The 27472-nt window shown below is 39.9% G+C and overlaps 2 protein-coding genes across 3 annotated transcripts; one reads left to right on the top strand and one right to left on the bottom strand.

The window, feature by feature from the left end:
• Nucleotides 1-999: 999 nt before the first annotated feature.
• Nucleotides 1000-18019, top strand: rtbdn (retbindin). Of its 2 annotated transcripts, none has more exons than XM_077557253.1 (6): nucleotides 1000-1195; nucleotides 3536-3697; nucleotides 3793-3892; nucleotides 6026-6154; nucleotides 6720-6816; nucleotides 16955-18019. In XM_077557253.1, exons 2-6 carry the CDS (start codon nucleotides 3538-3540, stop codon nucleotides 17306-17308), a joined length of 840 nt encoding a protein of 279 aa, XP_077413379.1. In that variant the 5' UTR covers nucleotides 1000-1195; nucleotides 3536-3537; the 3' UTR covers nucleotides 17309-18019. The 2 variants fall into 2 exon arrangements, with proteins under 2 accessions (XP_077413379.1, XP_077413380.1); XM_077557254.1 differs by lacking the exon at nucleotides 1000-1195 and adding an exon at nucleotides 3009-3168.
• Nucleotides 18020-22147: 4128 nt separating this feature from the next.
• Nucleotides 22148-23809, bottom strand: junbb (JunB proto-oncogene, AP-1 transcription factor subunit b). Its single transcript, XM_077559008.1, has one exon. It carries the CDS (start codon nucleotides 23564-23566, stop codon nucleotides 22583-22585), a length of 984 nt encoding a protein of 327 aa, XP_077415134.1. The 5' UTR covers nucleotides 23567-23809; the 3' UTR covers nucleotides 22148-22582.
• Between the last annotated feature and the right edge of the window lie 3663 nt (nucleotides 23810-27472).

Raw genomic sequence — 27472 nt, 5'->3', positions numbered from 1 at the left:
CACGGCTTCTATTTCTGTGCTTTTCTTGCCACTGCTATTTTGCTGCTATAATCAATCAGGTCCAAGGCATGTCTCCCGTTTCACAATCTTTGGTTTTAGGACTCGGCGTATGTAGGCCACAAGATGCTCTCCATCTGCTCCTTTGTGGCCAAAAGCTTTAGCAGGGCACTGTAGGAAAGAGAGCTGCTGCACCAAGGGATTACGATGGCACACCGGGTCCAAGTAGAGGTGATATTAAAACATGCAAGCATTAATAAACACAAGCCGTAGAAAAACACACTATGTAATGTCAACGCATTGCCAGTCATCCACATTTTAGGTCTCCCAAAAAGGATGTTTACATTGTGTGATCTCAAAATGGAAAGGATAAGCAAGTATTTTGGGGGGGATTACACCGTTAGACCACACAGCATTGTTGGCAAGGTTACAGCTTTGCTGATCACCCATGTGCATCCTGAGGCATGTATTTGGGCTCAGGTGGTAAAAATAAACCCATCCTGTGCAATAGGTTTAAGTCAACTGGTGCTAGCCGGAAGGCTTTTGCTACATGTCACATCCTGGCGGCGAGGTCAATTTAGTTAGTTCAGTAGAGATTTGTGCTCTCAGTCCTCACCTTAGCATCCAGTATTAAATCTCACATACCTCCTCTAACCTTGTCATGCGGAAAAAGCCATGACCTCAGTGTTTATGTGTGTGTGGACAGAAAGATTGGAAGACCAGTGTGACTCAGAACCAATGGGATATGGTTTGGTCTTGAAATCAATTTGAGAAATCTAATTGCATTGTTTTGGTCGGTGCGCAGATCAAGTGCTGCTGAAATAAGACTGTCAACAGGGGGATTTGGTAAACGTCTTCATTGGGAGATTAACAGCGAGGGTGCCCAGTCAGAGAGAGAGAGAGAGAGAGAGAGAGAGAGAGAGAGAGAGAGAGAGAGAGAGAGAGAGTGAGAGAGAGAGAGAGAGAGAGAGAGAGAGAGAGATAGAGAGAGGGGAGTGGGGGGGACAGTTGGTTGCCGAATGGATGGGAGTGAAATGTTCTTCATATAAGCCAGGAAACAACAAGCAGCACACAGCCCCAGCCAGCACGAGCGCACGAGACAGGAGCATCTTTCTCAGCAAACCCATTTGAACGAGACAGAGAGAGAAAAATAGCTTGGGATCTAATCCACTGGAACATATTTTGGGACAAACACCAGGTAAACATATCTAAGTAATTTTATAAATCATAATTTTAAGAAGTACTTGTTGCTCTCACAGAAACAAAGATCATGTGATGATATTTTGTACCTCAGATGATTTTTCAAAAGAATGAAAGCACTCTAAAGTAATAATTCAACTAAAGTAATATATATAGTAACTATCAGAATGTGTATCTGCTTTTCAATTTTCAACAAAGGAACAACAAAGTTAATCTCTATTTTTATCTTGAAAAATGTGTGATTTGTGGTCTTTTTTTTCCAAGGCATTTTGCTTTGTATTATGATATGCTTGTAGTTGATGCCATTGTCCACATTGTAGTGGCATTAATGATCAGAATTCTTCTTCTTCATTGTTACAGTGTCACTGAGGAAATAAAGCTAAAGCACTTGCCCAAATCCGTTATTTTAAATCATTCCACTCAGAAATATTCAAATTGAGCAAAAGTATTTACAGCTTTGAAACTATACAGTATACAGTGATACTGATGACCCACACTGACTGTGAGTCAGACTTGTCCTGAGGCCATGCTGCCAGTTGATTTGTTTAATTCGTGTTCTCAGGCCTATGCCTGGGAGCAGCAGCTTGTCAGATTACACAACTACGCATGTTCATCTGATCACCGTGTCTCAGTCCCACCTAATTAGGCTCACCCTGCTATTAGGTCACCACATGCGGAGAGCACAGCCTGCTGGACGTCTCAGTCACTCTTACTGGGCGGACAACACCGGCAGCTTGTAGAGAAATTAATGACACAATTATTTCAATGTTTGGATAGCAAGAGAATAAAAGGCATTATTGCAGTGACCTCGTTTATCACGGGGCATATGTACCAGACCCAATTATAAGAGATGACAATTTGCGATACAGAATACAATACAATACAAAAAATAATTTTGTATATATTTACCCCTCCCACGTATTTTGAACACATTTAAACTTATTAAAATACTACTTTTCAAAGTACAGTATTCCTAAGCACCTGTTCTCACTTTCTCGTTGGCAAAATTAGCCAAATAAGCTTCAATCTGTTCATTTTGTGTCTCCCAGTTTGTTTATTTTGAAACTAATGCATAAAACATGAATTAAAGTGCAAGTCAACCTAAAGTATTTCTTGACAATATTATGTTATATATGACCTAACTAGTCTAAACATGACATTCTGATTAATATTACATTTGTGGAATATGAGTTATGAAGCAAAATCCAGCCAATTTTATCCACCTCAGGGGGCGGCCATGTTGCTCTTCAGTCAAAAGCAAGTGTCAAAATGGCCGTCTGCTGAGATGTATAAAAACGGCTGGACTTTGCGTCTTAAATCATATTCCACTAACGCAATATTACAGAGAATAACATATTTAGACTAGTGGGGCTGCATAGAACATATTTTTGCCAATTTTTTGGGGGAGGGTTGACTTTCCCCTCCATCTTGAATTTCACTTAACAAAAGATGCTAAGATAATGTGAAAGATATACAGTATGTAGGCCTACCTACTAATAAAAATTAACACAGAATGACCAGACGTCCCGGCTAAATCGGGACAGACGCATTTTGAGCTTTGTGTCGCTTGTGCCCCATTGTGTTTACTCATGTCCCGTCTCGGTTTTTGTCTTTGTCCAGTCAGCAAGCCAATTGTTTGGGCCATGTGTATGTCCATCACACAGCCCTAGTGATTCATGCAACTAATCTTACTACATCTAATCACTAACAAGCATGTTTTTGTCATACAGGGCTAAAATAAAAAATAAGTGTGTTAAAAAAAAAATGTTTTCGTCATACAAGAACAAGAACGACTTCCTGCTTCCATGTATAAGAATCATGGGAAATGTAGTCCTACTAGCCTAATGCATACACAACGCAACGCTTTTCTGATGGCATATTTCTAATGTTATAATGCGGGACCGGCGCAAGGTAAACGGCACAACCATCTTCCAATAGCTGCCAGAACACAGCAAAAACGTTTGGATAATGGTGAGTGTGTTCCTTGTTTAGCGCTGTTGAACTGTCAAGAAGATAGCATTTAGCATTAGCTAAAGCAATAACACAACCACTAGTCAGTGCTCACCAGATTGACTAGCGACTAAATTTCTTATAAATATTTCCTAATGAGAATTTATTGTATATTTGGGTTTCAGCGAACTTAGTGTCCAGTTTGTTAATTTTGAAAATTTGGTCACCCTAAATTAGGATGTAAAATACTGTAATCAGAAAGCTTCCAAAAGGCCTGAAAAACTGTTATATCGACTGCATTATACTGTATGTCTACATACACAGTATTATATTATAATGGATTGAATGTTAGCTACTCTCCAATTCATTGAACTCCTTGTGGTTATAGACATGATCGTCCTCTTGCGCACTCTTCTGTTGATATACGCACATTGGACAACTGTGCTGATTGGTGGAATCAGCTCAGATGGGGTGTGTCTTCAAGATGGCAAGCACAAGGTCGTGCCCAGCCCAGAACCTCACCTGAGGGGGTGTACGCTCTATGCAGACAGTGAGTGACTGCCTATTATGCTCATTAAAAACACTGCAAGTGAGACTGCAATGGCACCTTGACTGACAGATGGCTGTGTGTACTCTGTTTGACAGATAGTTGCTGCACACAGGAAGACATACGCGACATCTCCCATCTTCCCTCTGCCAGCAATCAGAATGAACCCTGGGACAAGTGTGGGCCCCTGAGTCCTGGGTAAGCCTCCAACACTATTCCATTATAACCATTTATTATATCATGTAATTTATATGAAATAATAAATATTAGAGGTGTCAAAATGTGTGTGTTCATTTTGAGTTAATTCAAAGTAGGGCTGTCAACGTTAAAGCGTTAACTTATCGATTAACCACAAATAATTGTTGCATTAATCATGTATTAACGCAGATTAATCACACTAAATATTTTGACCGCAGATGATCCTTTAGCTTGACAGCGGTTGGTTACTTTTAAGGTGGCGCAGGTTGTGTTTGAGCAGTAAATAAAACTACATGCATTAAAGTATAGCATTTATTAAATATTTGGTTATAACATTCAGAATATTTGTTCTAATCAAAATATTGGGAATTTTTTATTTATTTTTAAATTATGCAAATAATTAACTGATTAGGAAAAGCGGAAGATGAGAGCGTGCAGTAGATCAAAAACGTGGAAGACCTCCTCATAACATTAAATATGGAAAGAATTATCACATAACAGGTGCTCTTCAAATTTGGCGAGCAAAATGTTTTGAAAAGCATAGTGATTAATAATGATTAATCAAAATTCTAAGATGTGATTAATCTGATTAAAAAATTTAATCGTTTGACAGCTCTAATTTAAAGTTCCTTTAATGACCGCCCCTTACTTGGGGAAACTGGTTCTTTGGGAATTCCAGTCGCAACGCAGCAGACACATCCACGTCAAAATTTTGCAGTAATAAATGAAATAATGAGAATTTAAAAAAAATGAAATAATATTAATAATGCATATACTTGTGGAGACTGGGCTCAAGTTGTATTTTAAAATTTTAAAAATGTGCAGAATTTCACAAGTTACTTCATGTTATAGATTAGATAGCTCTTAATATGAAAAGAACAATGCTCTGAGCTGTCACTAACATCTTACAAATGCAATTATGCCATCTAGTGGCAGAAAAATGACCTTGACACAAATCAATATCACACTGTTTTTTTACAGTACAGTACATATTTTTCATATTTCTGTTATCTTAACATTTTTTTCCACTTTCATGTTAACAAGAGTATGGAAATGTTTCATTTAGAAGAGATCTAAAATTTGCAATTAATCATGAGTTAAAGCTGCAATATGGAATTTTTTTCTCCAAAAATATCTTTACAGTTGCCTTTTTATTTGACCAGATTAGCACTTTAGCTGTTCACACTGGGTACTGCTGCAAGCCGCTGGCCAGTAGTTTTCAGACTGGAAACTTCAAAAAGGAAGGCTGGAGCAACAACAAAAAAACACTGACCTTTCACCACCAAAATCAGTTACAGTTAACCACCTCTAGGTTACAGCAGTGAGTAAGAATTGACAAGCTTTAAATAAGTACATTCATTTATGTAATCCCTGATGACTTTTTGGCTAGTGCTATAAAGTCCTGTATGTGCATAATTCCCAGCAGGGAAACCAGCCTCCAAACAGACAAATATTTTCTATTTAACTAAATTATCCCAAAGTAACTATAGTACACTGATTGTTCTTGGTTGCTTAAAGCTACTGAATGTAGACTATTCAATTTCGAATTGCTACTGTCACCTGCTGATGAAAAATGAAACTGCACATAGCCATAAACCCTTCTTTACATACACAACGCGCACACGACGTCACATCCGCAGACAGAGCGCGGGAAATTCATACCCGATTCCATTCTGAAGGATTTCCCATTGTGAACAGCTAAAGTGTTAATCTACTGATTAGAAGACATTTCAGTCATTAATGGTCAAATAAAAAGGCTACTGTAAAGATATTTTGGGGGGAAAAGTTCCATATTGAAGTCATGCGATTAATTGCGATTAAGAATTAATAAATATGTACAGTATGTGTTTCTTCACTTCAAAAGGAAAGATGATTCACTAAACTGCAGACAAGTAATTTAAATGATGAGAATAAATTTGATTGAAATAGAAATTTAGCTAGCAGACAGAAAACGAAAGAGCAATTGAATTGCTTGTATTTTTTGCTAGTCACATTAATTGCGGATGGTTGTTTGTCTATTATGTGCCCTATGAATGGCTGGCCACCATCCTTGTTGGCCACTGAGTAAATATGTACTGTATGTATCTCAGGACACATGGCATGAGAAATAACTGTCCCCTCTTTCTGCCCTAGGTGTGAAGGCTTCCTGAAGCGTGTGTCATGTTTCTACCGCTGCTCCCCAGATGCCGCCCGCTGGCCTCATCCTCATCGCCGCTCCTACATCCAGGCGGTGCCTCTCTGCCACAGCTTCTGCCGGGATTGGTGAGACTGCCAAGCACATCATTAACTCATTCACTGCCATTGACGGCTATAGACGTCAAAAATTCATTTGACTTTTGTAAAAAAGAATTTGAAAACCTAGATTTTTTTTTGTTGTACATTTAGAACAGATATAAAATTTGTGATTAATCGTGAGTTAACTATTGAAATCATGCGATTAATCAATCTGTTCTAAATGTACAATAAAAAAAATAAATTCTAGGTTTTCATACTCTTGTTAACAAAAGTGGAAAAAAATGTTAAACTAATAGAAATAATTCAAATGAATTTTTGACATCTATAGCCGTCAATGGCAGTGAATGAGTTAAAAGCCAAATGAGTGTTTACTTTACTTAGCAACCAATGTACTAACAGCCATATACGTGTGTTATCCAAAATCAGAAGCTGGAAAATAGAACTGGGTTAGATTAGATGCATACACAAATGAAATATTTGTTTTTAGTCAATCCAAACTCAAAACACTATGAAGTTTAGCCTGACTAAAATTTGAAATATTATTGTTGACATGCGATGGCATTAGTGTGATTTGTATTTGATTTTTCTGCAGGTTTGATGCCTGCAGAACAGACCTGACATGTGCTCGTAATTGGGCCACAGACCCCAGAGGACACAACTGCACTGGAACCTGTGTTCAGTATCAGCAGGTATGCGAGTGTGCGTGGGCGTGCATGTTTCCATGTGTGTCGGGATTGACACGCTTACCCAAGCATTTGGTGTATGTTGTAGAAAGATTTTACCTGTTGACTTGAAATTTGTAGTTTTTAATGCATTTTTACGATGTAAATCTAATATTCTGGTTATATAAGTTGGCTAAATGAGGAGAAGACCAAAAGATTTTGATAAAGCAATCATAATGGATATAAGGAATCACAGTATATGGCAAGGTAGTGTAAGATTTGGGATGGAGAAGGGCAGAATTGAATAAAGCTAAAGATGTCAAGGACAGGTTAAAGCCCCAGGAAATTTCAGCTTGTACTGAATAAGCTTTAGCAGCCGACGATGTGAGCCTCGGGTAGAACACAGTGTTTGTGTGCATGTGTGTCAGGCATGTTACACAGTGAAAGAGCTGACATCCTCTTTGTCCTTCAAATATGATGAATATATTATAGCTTTTGCCCTCTGAACATCTTGTGTGCCTCAGGCTTAATCCCCCAACAGCTGAAAGGAAGCAGACGTCGAGGTGCAATTGCGCTGTCGGGGAAACGGAAAATAAGCGAGGTACACAAATTAGAATTTTGGCAAGAGACAGAAAATAATACACTAGAGGGGGGGGGGGGGGGTAAAGGGGAGCAAATAGGCTGCAGTACACGGTGGCTTGACAGCACATCTTAATTGCTGGTCATTAGGAAGCCACCAGAGAGGGAACAGCGGCTAAAATTCTCACAAACAGATGCATGAGTGTGTGGGTGCGTGAAAGAAAAGTCACTAATTTTTTTACTTCTTCCAGAGAGTGTAAGGTTTGATATGATCCTTTTCCCAATATAGTCTTTGGAAAAGTGGTAGCCTAGTCAAAACAATTTATTTGTTTTGTTTTTCTACTACTACTTTCTTTTACCGTTGCAATAATCTACCTTTAGAGCTGACAGACTCCTATAGCCTAATACCCAGGGTTGGGAGGGTTACTTTTAAAATGTATTCCGTTACAGTTACAAGTTACCTGCTAAAAAATGTTAGTACGCTCAGGCGTGCGTGCACACTCTCACTCTCTCTCTCTCTCTCTCTCTCTCTCTCTCTCTCTCTCTCTCTCTCTCTCTCTCTCTCTCTCTCTCTCTCTCATCGTAGAAATAGTAATCCCTCAAAGTAATCCCCATTTTAAATAAATGTACCTGTAATCTGATTGCATGTTTTTTCCTGTAACAGTATGGCAATACAACAGTTACAGTTTTTAAAATCTTATTACGTAATGGCGGTACATGTATTCCATTACTCCCCAAGCCTGCTAATACCTGACAGTAGTGTTTTATTTACAGATACAGCACTGACTTGAAAGGATAGACAAAAAATTACAACAAGCAAGAAAAGGCAATATGGTGCATGAAATGAAAACGATCTTCAGGTTATATTTGTAACTTGCATTTGTGTTTAGCCCAGAACATGCATGGAGCAATTGTTGCTGAAGAAAGAACAGTTCAATTTGTGCCACTTATGCTTTTTAGGCACTTCGTTGTGCATTGGACCTCCTCACAAGTCATTTGCATATTATAGCCCTGATTAAAAGATGACTAACTAATTGGCCTAATGGTTAGACCCTGCAAAATTTAATTGATTAAAAAATTGTACATTTGCATGTTAAGTCATTCTCAATTTTGATTGAAATTACGTTGAAATTTTGCTTACAATTGTGGTGTTATTTTTGGAGTGTTGTAAAACTGAACTCTTGCACTGATGGAGCCAAAAGAAGCAATATTGTCAAGCCATTGTAACGTTTCACCAAATGCTCTAGCCATCTTTTGTAATATACAGTGTATAAAGATGAAATAGTTTGTATTAGTATGATTGAGGGGCTATTTTTTTTAGGTTGAAGAGTATCGAGGTATCTTCTAGGGAGTTTTCTGTAGGTTTAAAGGGTAAATTGACTGATTTTACATAGCGCTTTCTACACCATATGGTGCCCAAAGTGTTTTACAATGTGTCACATCAACCATTCACACACACATTCCTACACAAGTGGTCTGCTGCTGCCATGCAAGGCACTGACAGGTGTCATTGGGAGCAAATAAGAGTATTTAGGTGACTTTTCGGAAGCATTGCTTGTAATTGCTTGTGCTTGGGCCTACTATCAAGGTTATATTGGTAATAGTTTTGGATTAAGCTTTTTTTCTTATTCTTTTTTTTTTTACTCAGTTTTTTAGTTTTTAGAGCAGATTTATTATAATTTTTTATTAGGAACTGAGCAGCTACCGCTGCGAGGTCCCTATTGTTTTTTGTTCTTCTTCTTCTCACCAGACTTTGCACACTCCTCGGGCTCGGCCAAAAATTTTATATTATGAAGTTGCCATAACAACATAACAACATATAGCGCCCCCTAGCGTGGAAAAATATGCACAATCCCGGCATGTTTGACTGAGGGCTACAAAAATTGGCAGACACGTGAAGCGCCCCGAGACACACAAAAAAGTCAGTGGAAGCCATATCCTAAAATGTACAGGAAGTGAGCTATGAATTTTTGAATGTCCAATTTTGCCTAATTTTTGCACATTCACTGTGGTCATTCTTTTTGCCCATTTGCCAATAGTTTTCATCCGATTTACTATCATCTCAAGACCTGGGACAACAACTGGTGAAAAAATCTGGATTTTTTGAAATACTATATGACGGGGGCGGAGCCTCAAACTTTGCCTTTTAATTTCATCCATCCATCCATCCATTTTCTTGACCGCTTTTCCTCACTAGGGTCGCGGGGGTGCTGGAGCCTATCCCAGCTGGCTTCGGGCAGTAGGCGGGGTACACCCTGAACTGGTTGCCAGCCAATTGCAGGGCACACAGAGACGAACAACCATACTCACAATCACACCTATGGACAATTTGGAGTGTTCAATTAACCTGCCATGCATGTCTTTGGAATGTGGGAGGAAACCGGAGTACCCGGTGAAAACCCACGCAAGCACGGGGAGAACATGCAAACTCCACCCAGGAAGGCCGAAGCCCGGACTCGATCTCACGTCCTCTGCACTGGGAGGCGGACGTGCTAACCAGTCAGCCACCGTGCTGCCCTCCTTTTAATTTCCTTCATCAAAAAAGAGGAGATGCTTAATAACTCCGCTGTACAAGCTCCAAAAAATCCCAAACTTCTCATGCATCTTAATGGCCACGCCCTGAAAACATCTATATGATAATATTTGGTTAAACATGTAGCGCCACCTAGTGGTGACAAGAAATGTCATACTATACATTTGTATCTATTGTGCCGAGTGCGTTTGAGGGATCCAGTTGAAATTTTGTCAGAAAGGCCTTAAGATGTTGATCATGCCCAACACCGAATATTGTAACTTTTTGCCAAAGGGCGTGGCCGTTACGGTGACGCGAATTTTGATGATTCACCGTGACAATAAAAGCTGCATTAACTTGACCCAGGTGATCTTATCTACTCAAAATTTCACACATTTGATGAGGGTAAAGGTCTGAATCTATGAATTTATATTTATTCGTACTGATAGCGCCACCTACTGGCATTTTTTAATTATTTTTTTTACATTTTTTCTTCTACTTTTTTCTCCAACCACGTTAACTTGATCTACCTCATATTTGCTCAGAAGAGTGTTTAAGCCTTCATGATGTCATAACACGAAGTTTGGAAGCTGTGGGCGTGGCAAGGTACTGTTCGCCAAGAAAACAACGGCAATTTTGAGGGCCTAAACATGCACAGAAACTCATGAAACTTGGCACACACATCTGGCCTGGCAAAATGAGCAATATTTTATCATGTATTGTGCGATTTTTACAAAAATTACTCACTAGCGCCCCCTAGAATTTTTTAGCGGAGCAGCCCCGGTTGTATGTTTAAGCGAGATCTACGAAAAAATTATGGTATATATTAAGGAGCCCAAAACCTACAAAAAAAGTCTCTTGCACCCATATGCTAAAATGAACAGGAAGTGAGTTACGAAATGTCCGTTTGTTGCCAATTTTTGCACATTTAAAGAGGGCATACTCTTCCTCATTTCTCCTACACGTTTGATCCAATTGACTTCAATCTTGGCCTGGATCAAGTCAAGACCGAGGTCAACAAAAGGGGAAAAAATCTTGAATTTTCAAAATACTATATGACGTGGCGGGGCATCATATTTTTTGTTTCAACTTTCCTTTTCCATGAAAGATGAAATACGTAATAACTCCTGGGTACATGCTCCAAAAATTCCCAAACTTCACATGTATGTTTATAGTCACGATATGAAGGTATCCCTATGACAGTAGTCGATTATAAATATAGCACCACGTAGCCCTTGGGGTTGACAAAAAAAAAAATCACCCCCACACATGGCATTTTCATATTTGTACAAAATGTTGATACATTTATGAATACTTTTTTACTTTCGAACACTCAAATTTTTTGGTGGCATCAGACTTATCCATTCATATATACTTTTATTTCATTTAATATGTCCTCTATGGACAATAAAAGCAATATTGTGCTGTAAGTAAAACTAACGATGATGTGTATATATGTACTTTAAATTTAAAACTAAAAAATTAAAACTCATTGCCAAAAAATAAAACGGAGGCTGATTTTTGAGGGTCTTAACATTGACCAAAACTCATTGAGCTTTGCACACTCATCACACCTGGCAAAAAAAACCAATCCATAATATGTAAAGGTCTATTATGCCATTTTTAAATAAATTCTGCTTCGAATGTGCCACTACCCAAACGTGCAAGTACTCCAAAGTGGCCCGGGATGCGAGGGCCCTTTACAGCTGCCCGCAGCTGTAAAAAAATCTTAATTTCAGCTTACTTTTGATTATTTTTAGTATTAGTTTTAGTTTTTTTATACTGTCTTGTTGGTATACAGTATATTTGTCAAGTGTATGATAAAAAAAATGCCACGATAAGTATTGTGTAATAACGTAAAGTACAATTCTCAAACGGACGATCAATATTCCTTCTTCTGTACAGTCGTATATCGAAATAAAACATTTACAATCAATCCTGATTGCTCACGTATGAAATTAATTGACAAAGACGAAGGACATTGTCACTATAGGTTTGTAAACGTAAAATGTAGTTTCAGTTCACTATCTTTTTCTTTTAAAGCACTCTCGTTTTTCTAAAAAAATTTTGTTAATGACTTTTTTATTGATTTATTTCATTATATTAACTATATTTACCTTTCCTTCTGTGATGCAGCTGTATTTTACTGTTGGGCATTATGGTGGTACTTGGAGAGCCAAGGGTTCAGATTCAACAAAATGTTTCAGAACCATCTGATTATGGCATTTCAATTAATTACAATGGGGGAAGCTGATTTGATTCGGGGATTTATGAGTTTGGTCATGGATCAAAGTAAACTCAATGGGCCCTTTTTTCGCGCAACTGTGTGCATGTCCTTACTTTTCTTTCTTTTGGCATTTTGGTAGATGGGCGCAGGTGGAAAGGGCAGAAAACCTGAGCCAGAACTTAGACCTGCTTTTAGCTGGTCTAAATTCTAGTGGACTTTCTGTTGCCAAAATGTTAGGTGCCGCGTAATAGAAAATGCCCTCGGTCAAAATCTATTTTCCTTTTTTTTTCTTTTTCTGGAGAGCTCAGTATTGTTCATTCGGTAATTTTACCGATTTGACATGTCATCATCATTGCTCTCTTTTTTTTTTTTTATATTTTTATGTGTGTGAGAATGTGTATGTGCGTGTGTGCGTGCGTGCGTGCGTGCGAGTGTGTGTGTATTCATTAGTTCCCCTAAAACCTATTAAAAAAAAAAACATACCGTTCACCTAAACCGAACACTTCCAGCCAGAGTCGTGAGGCCGTCAGGAGACCCGAGGAAGGACCAAAGAAAAGAAAGGAAAGTGAAATCATGAAATCCATGAAACCGACCAGACACCACCCACCAGGCCACCAACCAGAGTCCTTCACCAACCCCAGAGACATCTAAATTCCAACAAATCAGGGAGACCTCAAGAGACCAAAGGAGAGACTGAGGAAAGGAAGGAAGGACAGACGAAGCAGAGTGTGATCCAGACAGTAGCCTCCACCGATTCAATGACCTGAGGAAGAAGCAGATTGTGTCTGAGTTTTGATAGATGCTGGTGTGGTGGATCTGGCATGCATGAAAATCTCCACCAAAGAGGGGAGCCGTCGACCCCTGTCAGGACAGAGCAAGCGCAACACCTCAGGGCCCCCCAGGCCACGTCAGCGCCAAAGGACGACCCCCGGGCCGGCCGGAGAGCAAACCCAGGAGCAGGAGCGCCCCCCACCCCAACACGGCCTGCGCCCCCAACCCAACGCAGCAGGATGGGGCACAATGATATCCCCACGCTCCGATCCACCCGCCTCCCAGGCATGTCAGTGAGTGTATGTGGTGCAATATCCTGAAAATAAATAAATAAATAAATAAATAAATAAATAAGGGGGGGGGGGTTGCGTCGGGGACACGGACAGGGGACCGCGGCACTGCTCTATACTGCGGTCTGCCCCAACCGATGGCGCACCACCCCCAGCCACCACCCCACGGGGGAAGGAGACGACAAGAAGGGCAAGGGGCAGCGGCAGGGCCGCAGAGAGAGGGGGAGAGGAGGAGGAGGAGGAAGGGTGACGAGGGAGAAGGGACAGGGAGGCGGAGGACGAGCAGGGAGAGGTGAGGAGGGAGAGGCAGCAAGGTCGAGGAAGGGGGAGGGGAGAGGGATCCACGGGGCACCCCGACGGCCCACAGGCCCCGAACCACGTCGTTGGCCCAGAGCGACGGACTGCGCCGGACCGGCGCCGCCCCGGACACCAGGGAGAGCCCCGCAACGCAGCACCCCCCAAGAGACCCAGGGAACGGCCAAGACGCAGCGGCCACCCAGCAGCCAACAGAAGGGCAGACCCGCCCACGCCCAGCCAGGGGGGGACAGTGCCTATAGAATTAACCCCCTGGCATGCAGTGAATCCGAGTATTAACCCTTAGTGCCCATTGGAGGTGAATCTGCTCGATCCTGTTGGCAGCAACTGGTTCCTGACTATAAAAACACAACCATTAGTTACAAATTGCCAAATACAGAAACATCAATGTAAGTTATCACGATGTGGTGGCTCTCGCTAACAGGCAGAATTAAGTAACCAGAATTAGCTTAAAATATTCTATATACGTAGACCATGTTTCTATAAATTTTGATATTTGGTTTTTATTTGAGGCAGATCTTTTTGCCATTAAAATGTGATTTATGAGGAGGTTAGACCATTGGTCGATATTCAGAGTTTGTTTATTTTTCCAGTTAACAAGAATTGGTTTTTTTTGCGATAGTAAGGGCTACAAGTGTAGATTGAAATTGTTTATGTGGTAAGTCAGTTGTTGTTAGGTCCCCTAGCAAACACAAGCTTGGAGATAAAGGTATCCTACAGTCCAAAATAGCGGAAAGTTTTTCTAAGACTTTAGTCCAGAAATACATAACCGGAGTGCATAACCATAAAGCATGAAAATAAGTGTCTGTCGTGTTTTGTAAACACTGGAGACAAATGTCGGAGTCTGAGAGTCCCATTTTCTTCATCATATATTGAGTAATGTATGTTCTGTGAATAATTTTATATTGGATAAGTTGTAAATTTGTGTGTTTTGTCATTTTAAATGCGTTTTCACAAACTTGAATCCTAAAGTCAGATTCCGGAGCTATAGACAAGTCTGTCTCCCATTTCGAGATGGGTAAAGACATTTTATCAGTATATGAAAGTAACTTTTATATTTTTGAGAGTTTTTTTGTTTTTGTCGGAGAAAGCTTTAATATCTTTAGCTAAAACAGGCGGTTGGAGCGTACCCCGAAGTGTTGGAATTTATTTCTTTATCATACTTTTAACTTGTAGATAATGTAAAAAATTTCCATTTTTTATTTTGTATTTTTGGAGCAAGGACGTATATGATATAAACATATTATCTGAGAAGAGAGGGTGGAGATGTGTAATTCCTTTCTGCTCCCACACACCTAAATGAAACGATTGGTTGTTAAGTGGAAAGTCGGGGTTATGCCATAGGGGAGAAAGCCCACAGGGCTCCACTTGGGCTTTTGTAATTTCTAGTGCCTTCCACCAGGCAGTCAGGGTGGCGGAAATCATTGGGTTTTTAAAACAATTATGTCGCTGAATCGATGTTGTAATAAAGAGTAAATCTAGAAGTCTGAGGTTATTACAATCCTTCTGTTCTAGTTCCAGCCAACAGTTAGTATCTCTGTTGGGTTGTGCCCATACAATAATATATTGTAGCTGGTTAGCTATATAGTAGTACATAAAATTTGTTGCCTCAAGACCACCTTTGGATTTACTTTTCTGAAGAGTAGATTAATGTAGATTAATTAATTAAGTAGACTAATCTTTGCTTTTTTTTTTTATTCCAGTAAAATTTTGTAACGGCTGAGTCCAACAACTGGAACCAGTTAGCCGTAGGTTTAAATGGAATCATTGAGAAAAAATAGTTTATTTTGGGTAAAACTTTCATTTTAATGGTGGCTATTTGTCCTATTAGAGAAATGGGAAGATTATTCCAGCGCTCATCAGAGTGAATTCCTTGTATCCTTCTTTCCTGGCGTCTGGCTAATGCAAGTGGCTGAATAAATATTGCAAATAATAAAGGGGACAGTGGGCATCCCTGTCTTGTGCCTCTGTGTAGAGTAAAACTCTGAGATATAATCCCATTAGTAGTAACTGTATCTTTAGGAGAATCATATAATACTGACACCCAGTGGATAAATGATTTCCCAAAGCCAAATTTATTTAAAACAGCAAAGAGGAAGGACCAGTTAACTTTGTCGAAAGCTTTTTCTGCATCCAATAATATAATAACTGCCTTTTTATCATGCCGCTGTGACATGCTAATAAGGTTAAAGAGCCTCCTAATATTATTAGTAGAGTGCCGATCTTTAATAAAGCCTGTTTGGTCGCTATGAATGATTGTCGAGATTACTGTTTCTAGTCTAGATGTGAAAGCCTTAGTGATAATTTTAATATCAGTGTTAATTAGTGAAATCGGACGTTAACTTAATGGAAGGGTGGGGTCTTTTTCTGGTTTTAATAAAAGTTGAATTGCTGCTGTATTCATGTGTGGGCGTATGTAACCCTTAGTTTTAATTTCTGTTACTACTCTTAAGAATAGTGGAGCAAGCATTAACCAGAAGTGCTTAAAAAATATAGCCGGATAACCATCCGGGCCAGGTGCTTTGCCATTAGGCATACTATCTAGAGCACTGTACAACTCGTTTATAGTAAGTGGCGCATCTAACATGTCTTTATATTCAGTAGTTAACTGAGGTATATTTAAGCTACTGAGGAATGCCTCAATATGCTCAGGGTTAGGCTGGTTACTTTCTGAGTATAGGTTGCGATAATAGTTATAAAAAATTTGATTAATTTCTTCTGGTGATTGTGTGCATTCACCAGTTGTCCCTTTAATAGCTGTTATAAGAGATTTTTCCCGATTGCGTTGAAGTTGGTTTGCAAGAAATTTACCTGATTTGTTATTATATTCAAAGTTGTTGTATCTCAATTGTTGTATTATAAACTCTGTCTTTTTAGTTAGCATATCGTCTAATTGTATTTTTGTATTTTGAAAGTCAGTCCATATTTGGTTATTTGGGTTTATTGCGTACTCATCCGTCAGTTGTTTAATTTTATCTTCCAAGTCTTTTTCAAATTTTTGATCCTGTTTCTTTTTATAAGATGAATATGATATCATTTTACCTCTAATTACTGCTTTCCCAGCTTCCCAGAGAAGAGATGGACATAAGTCTGGAGAGTCATTTATTTCCAAAAAGTCTGCCCACTCTCTCCTTATTATTTTGTCAAACTCTGCGTCGTTTAGCAGTGAGATGTTAAAACGCTATGTCGGTGGTGGTTTAAAGGTATAATCAACTTGTAGGGAAAGGGAGACTGGTGCATGGTCGCTAATAATAATAGGATGTATTTTTGTAACAGTTTTATCAGCAATAGAGTTATTTGTAAGAAAATAATCAATTCTTGAAAAAGACACAGCGGAAAAGAAGGTAAATTCCTTCTTATTTAGGTTTTTAAGTCTCCAGCTGTCGACGAGGCCAAAATCATCCATATATCAAAATCTATTTTCCATAGTACTGTATGTCCCCTTTTTCTTCTTTGTATTATTGTGCTCAGATGTATCAACATGGCAGAGATCTGTGTGAAAGCTTGTGGGGCGACGCCTTCATGACTGTTGAAGATGCATCTGAGGAAGTCGGAGATGCCAGCGCAAATGGCAGCCCCGGCGGTGGTCGCCCGTGTGGCTGCCTGACCCTCAGTCCTTCTGACAAGGATGTGATCTCGGCCTTGCGGGCCCACCAGGACGACCCGGAGGAGCTTGATACCACCAAATCTGGGCTGCCTCCGTATATATCTCCCTGCCAAACCAAGCTGCCCCCGCAGACGAGGAGCATCAGGAAGGGCAATTCTGTCCTGCGCAAGCGTTCGGTTATAGTGGACGACGGGGAGGGAAGTGGAAGTGGCCTGTAGAGAAGAAGGTTGAGTAAATGTATTAGAGATAATTGTCTAGCTCTTATTAAACAACGTATCAAAAGTGGAGTTTGGACCTCGCTTCTCTCGTTAAGTTTCCCAGCTGTCATGATCAGATTTGAAGCATGATGAGATGGCGATTCATGAATGTTGCTAATGAAATATTACCTGCATAGAAGTTTTATCTCCGGCTTACAAAGTAAAGCTTTATTTGTGTTTGTGTGGCTCTGAAATTGGCTGTTTTTTGCACAGTGCGCCATCTTCTTTGACGGTAGGAACTTCGGTGACAATCATGTCAACGTCACTTACCCTGGTGACATCTCTGAAAATGTGCTGTAGTCAGAAGTTCCAAACTGAACTTGTTGTGATACCATATCGTGCGGTGTGCGTGTAATGAAGTGTTTTAAAGAGAAAAAGTTTGTGTGGTATGATGACACTGAAAAGATAGGCTTAGTACCAAGATGAAGGTTTAATATTCAGAATTCAAATCTGCTCAGCAATTATAGACTAAGTCCACAGCGAGGATGAGATAATATTCTGGTAGCTTGATCCTCAATGTCCTGTAAAAGTTTTTATTCTGATTACAATATGTAGCTCCACCTTGAGGTAATATTAGATGTGAAGATTTTTTTTTCAAGTGAAAGTTCTCTAAAATGGGTGTTTGTGTCATTTTCATTATGTTCTCAATAAAGAAAACTTTCTGAACGTCAACACATTTTTGTAACTTTAATTGATGAAATAAACTAAATACAATCCTTGTGTAAAAAATGAATGTGAAAGGTTTGAAGCATTTTGTCAGGAAAGAACAACATGGCATCAGCTACGATAGATTGAGCTTCTTCACATATGGCAGATCCCTTGTACATTATTTGATACTTCATTTTTCCTCTTAGGAAAAATAAGCACATTTTGTGTATGCTTTGTCAGTACACGCATACAATTTTGAACACTACTAGACTACTACTACTACTACACATTGTGCTTCACTTTTAGTATTTACTTATTTGGTTGTTAAACCAAATTCAACGTAATCAAACATCTTGCATAGAGTTGAGTAAAATATATTAATTTAACAAAAAAGGTTGATTGTATCAAACTTTTATGTTGAAAGTTTTACAGCTAGGCGGCATGGTGGTTAGCACGTCCGCCTCCCACTGCAGAGGACATGAGATCGAGTCCGGCCTTCCGCCTTCCTGGGTGGAGTTTGCATGTTCTCCCCCGTGCTTGCGTGAGTTTTCTCCGGTTTCCTCCCACATTCCAAAGACATGCATGGCAGGTTAATTGAACACTCCAAATTGTCCATAGGTGTGATTGTGAGTATGGTTATTCGTCTCTGTGCTCTGCGATTGGCTGGCAACCAGTTCAGGGTGTACCCCGTCTACTGCCTGTAGCCAGCTGGGATAGGCTCCAGCGCCCCCTGCAACCCTTGTGAGGAAAAGCGGTTAAGAAAATGGATGGATGGATTTACAGCTATGCAGATCTGAGCAAGATCCACAGATCACCCATCTAGGGTGCAATCATCTGAATCCCAATTGTTTCTTTCTAAATTAATCTCATATCCCTCGGGGATTCAGAGCAGCCTCTGTAAGGTTAGGTTTGGCTTGGCTGAAAATGAAGAGCAATTTTGTATTTCAATATTATTATCAATTATCAATATATTTTATTTAAAGCTTGTCAATTCTTACACACTGCTGCGACCTAGAGGTGGTTAACTGCGACTGCCTTTTGTGGAGAAAGGTCAGTGTTTTTGAAATCCTGATGTAACCTTCAAATGGAAGTAAATATACACTGAAATAACTGCATAGCAATGATACCAATATATATATATATACTGCGATTGGCTGGCAACCAGTTCAGGGTGTGCCCCGTCTACTGCCCGAAGCCAGCTGGGATAAGCTCCAGCACCCCCCGCGATCCTTATGAGGACAAGCTGTTAAGAAAATGGATGGATGTTTATATATATATATATATATATATATATATTAGAGCTGTCAAACGATTATTTAAAAAAAAATCAGATTTATCGCATTTTAGAATGAAATTTTTTGAGAAAAATGCCTGCCAAATTATGTGTTAATTCTTTCTACATTTAATGTTATGATGACGACTTCTAAATGTTTTGATCCACTGCATGTGCACATCCTCCTCTTTTTCTAATCAGTTAATTCCTTGCATAATTTAAAATGGGGAAAAAATGTAATACGCAAACATTTATTAAATGCTTTACTTTAATACATGTAGTTATGTTTATTGCTCACATGTTCTACCTTTAATGTAACCATCCGCTGTCAAGCTAAAGGATCATCTGTGGTCAAAATTAATAGTGTGATAAATCTGTTTTAAATGTATGATTAATGCGATAATGTTTGGTGATTAATCAATGAGTTAACACTTTAACTTTGACAGCACTAATATACACATATATATATATATATATATATATAGCAGCTTATCTGTTATATTGTATATTATTATATTATATTATGTTATATTATGTCATATCTTATATTTACTTTTTGTAAATTATTAAATACTGTATGATTCGGTAATTTTATATTTGGTATGCAATTTTTCCAAATCTCCGCTAGATGGCAATAGATCCCTTCAAAAAAAAACTTCATTCGTTTGAGGGCTATGCCTTTTTTTTTTTAGACCACAATACAGTCCGATATTAAATATTCAGACGTGGGCACGTTTTAAATACATGCTGGTTCAGGGCCAATACTATGCTGTGTGAGTGTGTTTAATCACACCCGTCATCCCTAAAGCCTCATTTTACTATCAACCTACGATCAAATGTAAGTACATTATTAAACGATGTACAGATTACGTAACTTTAGCAATCAAAATAGACTAAGACCAAAATCAAGATCTGCAATATGATTAGGCTATAATATTTGGTTACATTATGTTTGGTTGTGCAGATGGCAACAGCCGGTGCGGTTCTGCGTGTCTGTGGGAGAGAAAGGGGACTCACGGAGAGGAAACTAAACCCACCCAGAGCTCTTCAGACGTCACTGTTCACATCACAGATGTTCCCACACACTCGGTGTGGGTTGTGGGCCGAGGCGTGCGGAACGCCAGTGAAGCTTTAGTTGGCTTGTTTTTTCAGTGCGCATTATTATCACGTAAACCAGTCTTGTGCGTAAATTGCCACTAAAGTGACACTTGAGCTTTATTTCGAGTGGGAGATGATAGTGCGATGTTTCTGATCGTAATCAAAGTGCTCGAGGCGACCTATTTACTGTTAATTGTGCGACAACTTTGGTCAGAGTGTGCATGTAGACCAACTTCCTTTATACTTTTTTTTTTTTTTTTTACAAAAATAGGAAAACTATAGAAAAAGAGAAGTTGTGTGGGCGGTCTGTTTCCACATGTGAGACAAAAATAACGGACTTGTTATTGATGGAAAGGGAATATTTAAATGTGTTCTAAAAGCTTCCTCTTCAAAATAAGTTGAGGGCGAACTTTTTGTGTTGTTCTGTGTATTTTTAAGTATACAGAGGCTCCTCCATCAGTGTTTGCTTATCTTTATACTAGACTGTTTAGTAGAACAAAAATACCCCTCCGGTTTTCGGGTCAGTTTATGTGCTGGGCTTCTCTTGGCCAACTGTCACTGAAGCTGTTTCGTTGCACGTTTTTTCCTTCAGTTTTCATTCAGTGTATGAGCATCACACAGCAGATAATTCATTGAAGGCCTCTGTTATTCTTATCCTAATTTATCCCAAAACGCTTGTCTGAGAGAATTACTCATCCACAGGATTTCCCCCAACCTCTCCACATAATCTTCCTTTGAGCCCCCCTTTTTTTTGCCGCGCATATTTGTGCACTGACGCGTACACAACCATTGTCGTCCTTGGCTATGCGTGCGCTTCTCCAAGCATCCACGCAGATGCTCCATGTAGGATTCAGCCGCCCACTCATGCCTGATACCCTGCCAAGTGGTGAGGCGCGTTCAAGAGCCGAGGCATTCCTAACAGTCACTGTCACCCGGATCTGCCTCCCCCCTATATGCAATAAATTACCACTGACCCCATGCAAGTGGGGTTAACAGCAGTGTCAACCATAGCAACACAAAATCAAATTGAATCGCATATATTGAATTGAATGACATGAATTGCATATATAGGTTTTGGATATTGAATTAAATGTTTTTTGTTTTGTATTTATGATTTGATATGTCTCTCATTCAGAACTATTGGAGGGACTTTGGATGGTCTTAATATTTGACAGCTCATTCAGCTTAGTTGGCTCATTAGTGGTATAAGATACGTGCACTTGGCAATAGGCTATATTAAACTCACGTTGTCAAGGGTACAGCAGGAGTCTTATGTTCACTGTATCTATCCATCCATCCTATACCACTTGATTTATTAAGAAAACAAGTGAGCTGAATTTAGATTTTGGGTGAGGGGTGTGGTTTGGTTCCCTTCAGCAATCACGATCACATTCTCACCCAAGGACATTTAGAGCCAAACTCCACACAAAAGACTGGAGCCATTATTCAAATCACAAACTTCAGAATTGTGCTAACCACAGTGTTGCCCACAAATGAACCTCTTAATGGCATCAAATTACAGTAAGTGCTTGGGCTTTTTCTGTGGCCAAAAGTTTTCTCAGCTGTATAAAGGTCATCAATACGGTACATTGAGGGGTTCTTCCAGTGACATTTTCCCTCTGTATATAAAAACAAAAATAGCATACTGAAATTAATCCATATCATTTTAGATTCATGTCACCATTGTTGTTTGTGCTGCATTTTTTTTTGTATGTTTGTTTGTTGGTTTCGGTGTAAGCCATGGTTCTATATTTCCTCTTTAGAACAATAACACATTGCCATTATGTTTTTAAGACTGTTTACTTAAATACACATCACACATAAAAAAAGGACATTGTAAACATTGGACATGGTTAGTTTGCCTGGATCAACCAGGACAAACCACAATAATTTACACAAAGAATATATGCAGCATTTGATGACATCATGACAATATCATCAATGGCAAATATACAAAGACATATTGATTTCTGTCATTTAGTAAACCACAATAAGGGCATCTTCTTGCCCAGTCCGAATGCTGCACTGGTGAAGTGTTGAATGGTTCTTTGAAGGGTGTCCAGCATCCGGAAGTACCATTTCAATCAGTCTTTTGCACAACAGACACAATGATTGTCTTCAACGGCCCCCTGCCTTGTGTTGTTGCGGTGCTATATGCACAACATGACTCCAGTGTTTTCACCTTAAAGTCACTTTTTTTTTTATAGTCTCTGTGTTTAAAATGCCTCCATCTTACTTGTGAGCATCAGCTGACAGCCGCTGCTCACATGGGTCAGGACTTTCTGTTTGAGATGAGCCACCTGGTCCCGGAGCACCGAGGCTGTGTTGGACAGGCCCGCGTTGTCGCTCTTCAAACCATTCACCTTCTCCTCCAGGCGGGCGATGCGCTCCAGTTTGCGCCGCCGGCACTTGGTCGCCGCCAGTCGGTTCCTCAGCCTCTTGCGCTCCGCCTTGATCCTCTCCTGGGTCTCTAAGTTGATAGGAGACATGGGAGGCGAGCCGTCGCTGCTCAGGAGGTCCGGGACGGTTTGCGGTTCCTCTTTGAGCGCGACGAGCCGCTGCGGATGAAGTCCAGAACCCGGGTGTGGGTTCTGGAAAGCGCCGTGCGCGGACGTCTGCGCGTGGCTATGTTGGTGGGGCGGCAGGTAGCTGATGGTGGCTGTGGGGTAGCTTGAGGCGGACGAAGAGAGGCCGGTGTTCGGGCAGTAGGCGTTCAGCGTTGTGTAGATAGGAGGTTCGGGCTGCAATCCCGAGCCGAACACGCTTGGGGCCGCTGGCGAGCATGTGGTAACTCCGCTGGCGCCGATGGAGGACGCCGAGTGAGGCATTTGGTTCATTTTGTGCAGCTCGTCCAAGGCTTTCACAAACCCCTCGGCGAAGCCCTCCTGCTCATCGGTGATGCCCCGATTGTAGAAGTACTGCCCCGGGGTCGGGCTGGTGATGACACCGTTACTGTTTTGGATGATGAGCCTCTCGAGCTCCGGGGACGCGAGCTTCAGGGTCCCAACGTCCTGCTGCCCCCCCTGGTACGGGTCCGTGTCGGCCCTCAGGTGCGACTTCAGGTTGCGATAGGGCTCTGTCAAGTTCAAATTCATATTCTGCTTTAGCAGCTTGTAGTCGTGCATGGCGGCGTCTGAGTGGCCGTAAGCCGACAGAAAAGAGTCATCATGATAAAAACCCTGTTCCATCTTTGTGGACATAAAGTCGGGAAAGTAAGCTTACCGGCTGCTTATTGAAACAGTCTCAACAAATGTCAAGAGTCAGCAGAGAACGAGCATCAATTCGTCTTGTCAACAGTGTCCCAACATCAACTGAAAAATGAGTGAGAGTCCAACAAGTCAAGACAAACGCGCGCCTCCGAGTCTGATTGTTGATTTCTTCGCGCGCCTGATAAGTCCCCCAAAAAACTTGCCGACTCCTGTGACGACGTGTACGCGTTGCTGCGTGTGAAGGTGTGTTCAGTCGGCTTCATAGTGCCCATTTTATATAGACATGGACACACGCTTGCAGCCAGGGGAATGCTGCGTTCTGATTTGCCAGTTTACCCGGAGACCACGCCCTCGCAAGTGACGCAGATGCCGGGAAGAAGCGACTGTAAATAAGCCTGTAGGCAAGACGACACTCAGCGGAGGCATGTCTGCGGACACGTTCGTCATAAATACAGACCTTTTACTTTATTTATAACTTTAATTTAACAGTTCAGATGTTTAATATAGCTTTTTTGACAAATGAAGTGGTAGTAGAATTATACCCAATTCAATTGGCTCTTTTTTGTTACAAAAATGCATCAGTTTTAAATGCAATGGCACATAATAGCGTTTTATCGTTTAAGGTTACATGTTTTGATGTTTAATTGACACGAATTATGTGAATGTTCACTAAAAGCCCGAGTGATGCGTTGAAATCCTGTCGCCTTCTGTGGAGGAAGTCCTCATACCTAATATGGGCACGAGTGACGTAGTAGTTCCCCTCCGGGAGAACCGGGAACCCACTCCCACTAGGACTGCATTCCTGCTTTTGTGCCATCCATGTGCTTCTCAGGAAGGGACTTTCTGGATCAGCAGGGAGGGAAAAGGGCTCGGATATCATTTATGTTTACCGAGCGTGAGGAATTCAGTAGTTTAGAACAACAGGAATGGCGGAATTATTGCATAGTCATTGAATGCCATGTATTTTTGGGAAATGGGGAATTGTTCGATATTATTTTTTTTTTCATATACAATAGTTGCTACCAAGACGATCTGTTGCATTATGGTTTACGGTCAGTTATGTGATAACATATTTTATTCTTTAGCCATATCTGAAAATGTTTGCATCTCACACAATCATTTCCCGTTGAAATGGATGGGATTAGCATTAGGCACGGCAAGGCAAGACAGCTTTATTTATGTAGCACATTTCATACACAGTATAACTCAATATGTTTTACATAATTAAAATTACAACATTTAAAAGCATTGACAAACAAAATAATTCCAGTTATTTAGAGATACAAAAAATAGCTTACTAAAATTACCAACAGAACATATGCCACACACAAAAATATGTATTTTATTTTATTTTTTATTATTATGTTAGAAATGTTTTAAAAGACCTTTATCATATTCATACATATTGGGGGAAAGCATAGTTTTTAACCTGGACTTAAAAGCATTTACACTTGGGACAAACTTCACTTCTGTTGTCAGCTTGTTCCATTTGCATGCAGCATAACAGCTAAATGCTGATTCACCATGTTTGCTTTCAACTCTGGACACTACTAATTGCCCAGAGTCTGGGTTTTTATTCAATTAACATGATATTCAATCAGCATTTCTTTAATGTATTCATGACCTAAAACATCCAGTGTAATACCTTTAGGAATGGAGTAATAGTGTTCTGATCAGTAGTTACCCAAGTTTCAGCTGTTTGATGCTTCTTTGACGGAGTCTGGGGTGGGGTCACCGGACGCAGGATCTGCTGTGCAAGGTGGTCTCTAATTGCCCATGTCACATGCACATCATTCTGTTGTGCACGCCTTGGCCACCCAGGATCAGCACAAGCAAGTAAGGTGCAGTGTGTTGAAACCTTTTTGCTAAGGGTGAAGAATATATGCCTGTAAATGTTGTTATCCTTATTGTCTACATGTGTTGCTTTACTGTTTGTGTTTAACTATCTGCTCCTTAAGGGTTAAAACACCGTTGTTATTCGTTAGCACTTTGCACTGTTTGTTAGAATTAAGCAAAGAGCTGTTGTAAAGAAAAACTAAGTAAACACATACTGCTGTCTTTGAAATTAGCACAACACTGCGCAGCATTGAGGCAGATGTTAGCAGAAAAAGTATCAAGAAGATTTAACGACACTTCCTCCAACAATAAGCCCTTTTGTACTATGTAAACAAGCCCAACTAAGAAGCAGTCTTTGTCCTTTTGATCTGTTTCACTACGATAACATTTGGTTCTGCTCCACTGGCAGAGTAGTTGCAGTTGACTTTTTTTTGCGCACAATGCAAAGAGAAAGTAAAGTGCACCTGTCTCGGAATCATTGTTTGGTCTTTGTTATTTGTCAACCAACTACACAGACACAAACAAATGCCCCCATCGGTGTAGATTGTATCCGCGTTCAGACAAAACAAGCCAAGTGGGATGCTTTGCTCTGGCTTCTGTTCAATCTTCTGGCCGCATCTGAGGAACTCATCTTAGTTCTTGTTCTGCTGACAGCAGCGCATCAATAACAAATCACTTGCTTACACATGTCAGATGAGACAATGTCAAGTCATTTTTTTGTATTAGAATTTATACAAAACTAAATTTTGGCATGTTCAATAATGCACATACCTGTAAAATGGTTTCAGGAAAACTCTGGTTCTTAACTTTGAGTATTATTTGAAATAATGTAATCATTATTTACATTTCAGTGTTGTAGCGTTCCAAAAGAGCAAACATGTACAGTATACTAGGGACTTGTTTCAAATCACATTGCTGGACACGAGCCACAACTCCAGTGGCCCTAAAAGGTAAAAAGAGCTAAAAGCTGGACTGGTGGGCCAAGAAACCTCTAAGAGGGCAACTAGTTAGAGGGTGCAAATACTTGACTCACCACTGGCGCTGACAACCCACGCTAAGGCTCTGCCAATAAATAAAGCCCAACATAATCTCTGTGTTATAATGCAAAACTTGTAACGAGCACTACACACTCTATAAACAGTAACATGAGCTTGCTCCATCAATACTGTAGAGCCGCTAGCTGGATGATCGAGTGTCACCATGGTACTGGCCAGAGTTGGGGACTTGAGTCTTTGCAACTTGGACTCTTGTCAACTCGAGTCACTGTTGTGATGACAAAAATATAAAAGAGCTGAGGCCAGAGTTGGACTTGGGAGTTAAAGACTCTTACTTGATTTGACTTGAGATATGAAGACTTGACAGTTTGGTGTAAAGAAAACACGCACAGTTAATCAGGCTTTAGTATATTTGCATATTTTTAGCTTGATATGATTCAAAGTTTAGGGTCAGTGTTGTTCAGGTAATGAATCTTGAGCCACATGTACATAATAAGAGGACACTGACCAAAACAGTTATTTCAATAAAAAAAAAAGAAAAACAGTAAATGGCATATGGTTTAAATATGAAGTAAATGTCAGATAATAATAATAATAATAATAATAATAATAATAATAATAATAATAATAATAATAATAATAATAATAATGATAATAATAATAAAGTTAAAACATATTCAGTACCCCACATGAAATAAAACATCACATTAAAATGAAGTAAGTTTAAGTTAAAAGCAGTACCAACCATTAATATGAGTTTAAAAAAAATATTCATTAATGAATTGTAATAAAACTACATTTGAGAACTTTTTGAGGTTAGCCTGTCGCTGGCACATCACAAGTGAGAAGGGACATTTTACACTGGGGTTGGCAACCGAAGAGCCATTAGAACCCATTTCATAAAACAAACCACTGCAACCACAAAACCTTTGGAAATCTAACATAAAGAACGGTTTTCTTGTCCTGTTTTTTTCTTTTCAGACACCGCCTTGAGCCAGTGGACCGTTCCAAGCCATACGTCAGTGCGTTCACCATGTTGGATTAGTATTAATAAATTAATTAATTA

This window comes from Vanacampus margaritifer, chromosome 2 (genome assembly GCF_051991255.1).
Source record: "Vanacampus margaritifer isolate UIUO_Vmar chromosome 2, RoL_Vmar_1.0, whole genome shotgun sequence".
Classification (NCBI taxonomy): Eukaryota; Metazoa; Chordata; class Actinopteri; order Syngnathiformes; family Syngnathidae; genus Vanacampus; species Vanacampus margaritifer.
Note: the sequence above shows the minus strand (reverse complement) of the source record. Positions and strands in the feature narration are given on the sequence as shown.